Raw genomic sequence first — 9,476 nt, forward strand, 5'->3', positions numbered from 1 at the left:
GTGACACGTGTTTAGGAGACCAACCTCCTGAACCTCCTGCAGAAATATCACTGGTTTTGTGCTGACATGGGAAGTTCAACTTTGTGTCAAACCAAAGAGGGAAAAAGATTTGCTGATATTCAGGTCTAGAGCTGACAGTGGGGATTTTTGTAGAGCTTTGATTGTGAAAGTATTTGAGAAAGTTGTATAAATTGCTATTTTCAACATAATAAAAGGTTTAAAGTACATCAAATGCTCCAATAGTTATAACACGGAGGACCGTGACGCCAAGCATAAATTCATCGAGGCACAGAACAAAAAAGCCTGCCTCCATGAATTTTCACATATTCACGACCTCTGCATAACCCTGCTCTTGACCACTGATTTCTGACTATGCAAAGCATACACAAAATACTGTCAACCACTCTTGAGGCCAAGCTTATACAGAACTCTGCAGAGAAGTGATAGATCTGCAGCAATGAAAATAGTGATTGACCAAAGCTGCAACAAGCAGCTCAGGGAGGAATTCAATGTTGGAACCATTTTCTGATCTTCAGATCACAAGATGAACATGACCAATCCCAAAGCAACCTACAGGTTTTGCTCTTACATCAGCTTTCCTGTGTTGTTTCTCTCCCACCGAAGGCAAAGATTACGAGATACGTGGAACTGAAACCTTAACAGTCAATTACTGATTTTTGATGGTGGACATTCACTTTAGTTAACAATACCTTGTCACAATACTAAGGATGAAGGCAGCCCCCACGATAAAAACAGATTCATCATAGGTGCACTGATAAAGCAAACACTCACCTACCATTCATGGGGGGATGGCTGCTCACTAATATTAGACAATCATTCCCTCCAAGATTAGTAGGTGTGAGATTGATTTATTACTATTTTGTACCTGCATTAGAATTGTAACCAGAAATTGTGATGTATTTTTGGATTTGATATCCACCAAGCTTGACTTGCAATGCATTCTGCATGATGAATTATCATAAAGAAGTGCTTTAAAAATTCCTTTTTAAATAGTGATGTTTGCTTATAAAAATGTGTGTAATAAGGATAGAAGTTCAAGCATACCAATGAAATGTTAATATTCACCTCCTCATATACCAAACACTGAAGTCTTATTGTATGGAAAGGCATGCTAGCACAGATATATCATGACAGACGGAGACCCAGAGGTGTGTGTGTAACATATGCTGATATTAGTCTTTACTGAACATTTCAGCAATCTGCATAAAAACACGTACACAGCAAACGCTCACTCCACCCAAACAATCAAGATTCCCATCATCTTAGCCAACCATCTCTTAGCCAACCATCTGAAACTCACAACAGAGACAGCACAGCAAATACTGTAATGCAGTGGATGAAAATTACTGTAGTATTGGAGACCGGGGTTTCGTCTTAATATTCATACCAATTTTCATTCCAAAGGACAATTTTCACAAAGTGCACACATGATCCCAGAAGTATAATAAATACTCAGAAAAATAAGGTGCACACCCCATTTAACCACATAAACCATTTTAGAACAAAAGTGATACAATTGTGTCTCATTTTGCTCTATTTTTTAAAAAAACAGCAAAACAGCCCCATACCAGACTCATGGAACCATGTTAAATTTTTGATCAAGGCGTGAAAGATTCAGCGCCATGTAGTACAAGGAGTAAAATGAGTGTGGCGTTAAACAGCAATGTTATGATCGACAAGTCAAATGAGTCACAAGAATGTCGGTGGACAACCTTTATTTTTGTACCTGATCACATTATATCAAGTCATGTTTACACATCAATCATTTCCTGTATCGGTTTGGTATATCTCAATGTTTAACTTTTAAAGATTAATGCATTGTGATCACAGAAACAAGTCAGGCATTTAAATACATATTAAGGAGTACATAGTTTTTTTTTCTATTTAGTATACAAAGTATTTCATGTATATGAATTTGTTTTCTATTTAAAAAAATATTTTATACCCCGCTCACATAGCAAGCATATCCAGAAGAATCAATGCAACCGACCTGATTGCAAATAATCATAAATCTGTTTTCTTATATAGAAGCTTTCACTCGATTCACATTTTGCAGAAGAAATAAAAAATATTGTTAAATAATAGTGAAATATATTCATATATTTTTTTTTAAGGTTTAGACAAGTAACGTTTCAAGTGACTGAATTTCTTTTTTTTTTTGTAGATTTGTAAAGCATGGTTTATGCACATGACTTTTTTTAACCTCTTTACCTAGTTTAAGATTATCAGAAATCTGACTCTATTTTCTTAAAGACACTGGTGATCCTTTGCATGCTTTGACTCATCTGAGATTACTGCTTAAATTTTAGACATTAACCCAAACATTTCCACCAGCCTTAGCCATTAGAAAGTAGTCGTAAAAGTAGAGATACCTTCAACTGGAAACAGTTTTTGTTGTAATTACCAATCATGGGGGGAAAAGAAGTTTTGCATTTGAGTACAAAATATACAGGAGATGCCTCTTGGTTTGTTGATAATTATGTCATAATAAGAACAAAGTATCCCTTTGGCAATAGTGTCTGGTGCAATCCAGGAGATCCAGAAAGAAGATGTTCTGAAAAATTAGAACCTACAAATAAATTTCCTCAACATATGCAACCATTAGGAACTGGACATTCCAGAAATCACCTGCATCTATGCCTATATATTTGGAAGTTTAAGTCTACAAAGGCACTTTTCATCATTGAATTATTGTCTCTATTAAGGATTACTCTGACCTACATTTTGCTCAATGCAGTTTGTTCTTCAAGCACTTGTAAGTAATCTGGTGTGCCTTGAAGTTTGGCTTTGAGTTCAAAATATTCACTCTTTCTCTGCTCTACTACAATTTTACTGTGGTTACCACCTATTAAAGATTTCTTGCATTTTTTATCTTGCAGCTTTTCAGGATAGTGTATTTCAAAGCCACTGACTCCTATGCTATTATATTCTTTTTTACTTTCTAAAAAATTCTGGATAAATAAATTGGAGTCTCTTCCTGGGAAAAATTCATCCAGTTCATCGATTGTGCTAAGTCTTTTTTTAGAATCCCCGTGCAAAGAATCTCTGTCTTTGTCAGTCATGATCCTGAGGACCCCTTTCTGCCCTTGGAGATCAGAAAATGGAAATCCCATTTCAGCATCCTTTATGCCACAAGTGTGACTCTTACTCATCTGTTCAATGGTCTGTGGAAAAAAGGTTTCTGCAGATATACCATCCATCTTAAGGGCTTTCTGGTCATGCTTCCTTAGCTGGAGCTGCATAGAACTGCACTCCTGATTCCCAATGCCTTCATGCTTAACTGTGGGTTTTTTATTACGTCTCAAGACAAAAACAAGGAGGCAAAATGCAACAAATACAGTTAATATAAGCACTACTAAAATACTAAGTATTAAAATAGATAAAGGGACTGGTCCACCTGGGGGGCTTTTCATGGGACCCAAAGGAGTTGTGAAAGTGATTGCGGGGATGGGGCTGGTGTATTGCATGGGTGGCTTGTTAATCAGTTTGGGGCACAAAATTTCATTTTTCAATGATCTCAACTCAATGTTTGCAAACTGCACAGGTGTCTCACATTTGACCTCCTTCATGACAATACCTTCAGTGAGTTTTTCCAGCCAGAGTTTCAAAGCAACTAAATCACAAGTGCAGTCCCACGGGTTTCCTTCCAGATCAATCTGAGTGAGAGATTTGAGTTGGTCAAGAACGCCACTTACAGGCAAGTACATGAAATGATTATTTCTTATGTTAAGCCTTGCCAGGGGTACTCCAGAAAAAATATAAGCTGGCAGGCTTCTCAGAAGGTTGTTATTTAAATACAGCAGCTGAAGATTTGGCATGGACTCAAAGGTGCCTCCCAATATTTCTCTTATTATATTGTATTCCAAGTAAAGGTACTGCAGATTGTGCAAGCCAGTAAAAATCTCAGGGCTGAGGCGTTCAATTTGGTTTCCATTCAGATAAAGCCTCCTTAGGTTAGTAAGATTACAGAAGACATTTCCTTGTATAGTTGTTAATTGATTGCTTCCTAAATGAAGGAGATCCAGGCCTTCAAATTCTGAAAAGTCTGTTTGTTCTACTTGTTTGATGTAATTCCCATTGACGTGAAGTTTCTTTGCATTTATGGGTTTAGGTACCAGCTCAGCTAATGAATATAAATTCCTTTCCTGACAGTTAACGCTTAATCCCAGATCAGAAGGATGGGTTTTACAAACACATGGAGATGGACAAGGTGATAATGGGGGCACTCTGGTCTGAAATGATACAATCTGGCTGAGGCTGTGGTTGGACACAGATTTGCCAGATACGATGCCAGAGTTTTTAGATGGGTTGGTTGTTTTTGGAGGCTTGGTGACCAGACGATTTTGTGATGTTTGTGCAGTTTGGCCTCCAGGAGTGGTGAATGTGGTCTCCATGGATGGAGGCAATATCCGTACGTCAAAGTCACTACCAGTGCCCATAGAGCATAACTCTTGTTTATTAGTCTCTTTTAATAATCTTCCATATAGATCACTAGGCGTCTCACAAATTGCCTCTCCAATGTAGATATTGTATGGCATGTTTTCCAGCCAAGCTTTTAGAGGCAGCAAATCACACGTACAATTCCAAGGGTTATCTTCCAGCTGCAGCTCCACAACCCTCCCAATATGCTCCAGGACACCTATGTAGGGCATCTTCTGGATTCTATTTCCTCTAATGTCCAAATGAGTTAAGGAGGCAAACCTAAATATATTGTCAGGGAGGAAAGAAATGAGATTGTCATTTAAAATGAGGACTTTCAGCTTGTGTAGTTTATTGAAGGCTCCCCGCTCAATATACTTGATTAAATTATAGTCAGCCTGGAGATACTCCAAGTTCTCTATGCCTAGGAAAGTGTCAGCCCTCAGGATCTTTAATTCATTGTTGTTCAAGTGCAACTGTTTTAATGCACTAAGACCCATGAAAGCTCCTCCCTCGATATTCTGCAGTTTGTTATTGCCCAGTTGCAGGGATACAGCATGAGTGAAATTAAGGAACGTATTAGGATACAGAATGATCAAAAGATTATTCTGAAAGTTCAAGTGATAGAAATTGGACTGCGGGGGCTTCAGCTGGTTGGGTCTGTACACTGCCACTTTCTCACAGTTGACATATAGTACATTTTCTACTGATAGACAAGAGCAGACATTGCAAATCTCCTGGGTGAGTTCTGAGTCCGGGTTGGTGGAGGAGATTGGGGTGGAGAGGAAGAGGAAAAGCCACAGAAACATCTTCAGGCAGTGACAATAGGATCTCAGACTGCTGGGGTAAATCATCTGATAAACAGAAAGACACTGTCTTAATATAACCAGTCTATATAAAAATAAAACATATACTTGTGACAGTGTGCATGTATATGTGTGGGTATGTGTGAGAACATGCATGAGTGTATGTGAGTGTGGGCACATAAAAATAGGACTACACTGTATTAGATATATGTTTGATCCCAAAATGGAAATATGTAAATATTCTCTCCTATCCCCCCCAGACCTAGTACCCACACCATGTTTTATCAGCATGGGTACTGTATGTAGTACTTACAATACTCTACATGGCACTGACATGCTAGGACACATCATAGTAAGTATGAAGTATTTATTGTGAGGTTAGCCAACACTATTGTGTGTGATGATATGAATGTGTGTATATAACGCATTGTAGCACAATATCAAACAGAACATTTTATCAGTAATACAGAATAGACATTAACTATTTCCAGACACATATAGCAAAGCCAACGGTTTCAGAAAATGATTATAGCGAGTTTCTAAGGCTGCTGGTCATGTAGAAGTAAGAGTGCTAAAGATTGTGTCATACTGGATATAGGTCCGTAAGCTGGCTAAACTTTCAAGTGGAATTCCCTATAGTGCTACATATCTATGTTGGCAATAGCAACATTGCAGAATATGTTTCTTGCCATCATTAAATGGGACATGAAGACATCTTGGATATTACTATATTCTACATACATGATATCAACTATATTACTATATTGTACATACGTGAAATCCACAAAATGACTATATTCTATATGCACAATATCAACTATTAGCTTATATTAAATATGTGCATCTAAGATTTTACTGTAGAAACCTTCCATCAACACTCTATCTACATACATGATGCCATTTGTTCTATGTGCATCTGGGCTATTGTCTACATACACACATTCCAGAAATGAATGTAGTCTATATACATGTACCTCTTCTCATTCTCAGATAATTCTATCTTCAACAGACATGAATCAGCCCTGTGTCTACCATTTATACAGATATGCGATATTCCATATACATCTATCCAATTATCCAACATCCAATCTACCACTATAGCTTATAATTGTATGTGTACCCAATTATCATTACATACATGTAACCCAGCTATCACTATATTAAATACGCAGAAGTTCATCTGCACACATATATCTAAGCTTTTACGATTTTCTACATCTGTGCAACAAAATATCACTTTGATCTATGTTCATGTACCTTTGTTATCACTTTTTTTTTTCCAAAATCCCTAAATCCACTATGATCTTAATAAATACTGTCCATCTAAGGGATCACAATATTCAGCAGCCATGAGCTCAGCTAGAACTAATCTCCATATATACACATACATGGATGGCAGCTGTGTCACACGTTCTATCTTCACTCATTTTCCAGTATATTTCACATTGGTGACTCTCCACTATCTCTGGATTGTACATGCACCACCTCAGCTATCACCCAGCTAACTCACACATGCATGTTAGCAGTGCATCAGCTCTCCACCATTTACACCACCGCAACCTGCTAAATAGTTAGAAGTCCCAGCACAAAACCAGTTTTCGCAGATAGCACATGCTGGTTTCACATTTTAGTTCAGATAAGACATAAAGAGAAGGAGAATGCACAGAGAGGAAGAGAACACATGCAGAAGGATAGGTCAGTGTTAGACAGCAGTACCTATGATATCAGTGGCAAATGCCTGAGGTTTCTGATAGTACTGATTAGTACTGCAATGCTTTGCCGCAGCATGGTCTCTGCTCCTGCTGGGTGCTCTTGTCCTCAATCAGATATCTCCTCCAGAAGATGTCCCAGGGCTGTGGGAGAGGGATACCCATGAGAAGATCATGCAGGTAATAAAAGGATCCCTTTTCTGCCAGTGTTACATGAGACAATAACAAGCAATCTATCCTCCTCTAGTCTCTGCAGCCTTCTAATCAGGAACAGGTAGCCTTGAATAAATTAAGTGGTACCCATGATGTGAGTGGATGCTGGAGGATACAAGGGTCTGGGGCAGGTCCAACTTGCTGTGTCTCTCCTGTGTCTGGGCTGCAAAGGGGAGTCCACAGTGTGATCAGAGGGCATGGGATTGCAAGAGAGGGTCATAAGATCTGCATCAAAGAGACTCCCACTAGGTTAAAAAAAAAACAAAAAACTCTTACTTAATAGTCTTCTGTGTTTCCATGGGATAATATTTGCTGGTGGCGAATGTCAGGCTCATAGAAAGGGTCTCTCAAGTCAGATAGCTGCTGGATGTGTCTGGTGGTTAAAAGAGGAGGAGAGGGGGAGGGAGTGGGAGATCATTTGCTGCCGATGGAGGACAGATCCCTTTTTCCAACGATCAGTCACAAAGAAAATCCATGAAGTAACCCTTTCAGCTTCTCGATCCAAACAAGAAATGCCTTCAGTAGGAAGCCAAGGACCTGGAAACGATAGCAGTCACACACACTACACTGAACTGCCTAGGAGGGATTTTCCTAAATGCATGCTCCCAATCCTTTTGCAGGAGGATCTAGAAAGTCCTTGCATGGCTACCAGATTTTTTTCTTTTTTTTTTTCTTATGCTTTGATTTTCTTTTAAGGATATTTTAATTCCCTAATCTGTGTTGATCCAGCAATGGAAAATAATGCAAATATTAGCACACATATTTGATGAAGAATCAAAAAAAAATAACAACCAGGAGCTGGCTGGCTGGAAAAGGAGAACATCACCTTATTTTAATGATGCTGTAGCCTAAGTAAAACCTGGCCAGCCTTTCTATGCCTATGTGAAATCATTCTAGAAAGCCAATGCAGAAGAAATATTCTCATTCGGTTCCGTTTTCTTACCTTTATAATCCGGATCCATGTAAGGAAATGAAAATGTTCTGCATTTTGTGATTGTCTCCCAGAGATGTGGACGTCTCCCTGCTCCTCAAGCTCTCTCTCTCTCTCACTGCCTCTCTATCACCCCCTCCTCTTCTTCTCCCCCTCTCTTTTTCTTTGCTGTCACACACACAGTATATGCACTCACACAGGACCCCAATCTCAACACATATCAATCGATCCCTTTCAATAAATAAATACAAGCCCCGCATAGAAGAAAACTGCAGGTGATTTGGAAATCTTGCTTAAGAGGCTGAGTCTCCCAGAGCAGAACTGCAAAATGCAGAATGAATAAAGCGCAGAGCTGCAGCCCCTGCTGGGTAGAAAGGAAAAAAAAACACACCTTTATGGATCCACTGGATCAAGACTGTTCAGATCATTCATTATTGATGTCATTTTGCTGTTGAGTTTATTGGGCTGGGACTCCCCCTGCTGTGCTTGGTCAGGCAGGTGTTTGGGGATCACATTGCATCCAATGTGCAGAACAATGATGGGGAAAGGGATTTTTGGCTTTTTTTTTCTTCCTCCTCAATTTCTATAAAGCTATAATAGATGCAGCTCTCTACAAAATGTAAATGTTTATCATTATTTTTTTTTTTTTTACCGATATCTATAATGTGAGCCTGCAAACCTTGCCAAAAACATGGCACCTTAGCACTCATCCTGTAAAGGCGAAGGAATTGATGCAATATTTAAATAGTTGAGCCTGCCAGCTCTGCAACAAGCTCTTATCCAGCCTGAATACTAACACTGTGCCAATTCTGTAAGAACACAGGCAATGCTAGCCATATAGAGCTAAGCGTTATTGCAGGGTAAGGATAGAGAGGATACTATGTATTTGCTGTAAATATTGGATGTTTCTGTGATCTATTAGCAAATAATAGTTACACTTATACCATTCTCCCTGCTACAATACTAAGCTCCATTAAGGATTATTCTAGCCAGTAAACATCTTTCTGGTGCTAATAGAACATTTTAATGTAGACTGGCACTGCAAGTAAATATGTTCACTCCCCACTAGAGATTTTACAGTCGCGCCTTTAGAGAATCCTGTAAGCTGTGGGATGGCAGGTGAAGAATTGTGGCAAGGGCAGATATTGGAAGGGGGTTAAGCGTTGGAGAAGGTGAATTATTGGGAAGTTGGCATTACAAGTCAATGTGTTGGCAAGAGAATGTGTATGGGGGAAGGAAATGTAGAGGTTAAATACTAAAAGATTATTGGAGAGATTGAGATTTAGCCTTCAGAGGTGAAACACTTTTGTTTTAAAATTGGCTTAGGAAAGGAATGGTTTAAGTAGCTCATGGACGTGAAATGGTTAAGGCAGATAG

At 38.8% G+C, this 9,476-nt stretch overlaps 1 protein-coding gene across 4 annotated transcripts; it reads right to left on the minus strand.

Annotated features, from left to right (window-relative positions):
• Nucleotides 1-1,719: 1,719 nt before the first annotated feature.
• On the minus strand, nt 1,720-8,241 carry SLITRK4 (SLIT and NTRK like family member 4). 4 transcript variants are annotated; one of them, XM_073543582.1, is made up of 4 exons: nt 8,112-8,236; nt 7,445-7,541; nt 6,963-7,099; nt 1,720-5,294 (listed from the first exon to the last, which is right to left on the minus strand). In XM_073543582.1, exon 4 carries the CDS (start codon nt 5,292-5,294, stop codon nt 2,739-2,741), a length of 2,556 nt encoding a protein of 851 aa, XP_073399683.1. In that variant the 5' UTR covers nt 6,963-7,099; nt 7,445-7,541; nt 8,112-8,236; the 3' UTR covers nt 1,720-2,738. The 4 variants fall into 4 exon arrangements, with proteins under 4 accessions (XP_073399683.1, XP_073399684.1, XP_073399685.1 ...); XM_073543583.1 differs by lacking the exon at nt 7,445-7,541; XM_073543584.1 differs by lacking the exon at nt 6,963-7,099.
• Nucleotides 8,242-9,476: the final 1,235 nt, after the last annotated feature.

Source organism: Dendrobates tinctorius, unplaced genomic scaffold, assembly GCF_039654945.1.
Source record: "Dendrobates tinctorius isolate UK_male_01 unplaced genomic scaffold, ASM3965494v1 ptg000133l, whole genome shotgun sequence".
Taxonomy (NCBI): Eukaryota; Metazoa; Chordata; class Amphibia; order Anura; family Dendrobatidae; genus Dendrobates; species Dendrobates tinctorius.

Coding starts and splice junctions, on each gene's coding strand:
- SLITRK4 (XM_073543581.1), bottom strand. CDS start 5,294: ATGATTTACCCCAGCAGTCTGAGATCCTATTGTCACTGCCTGAAGATG.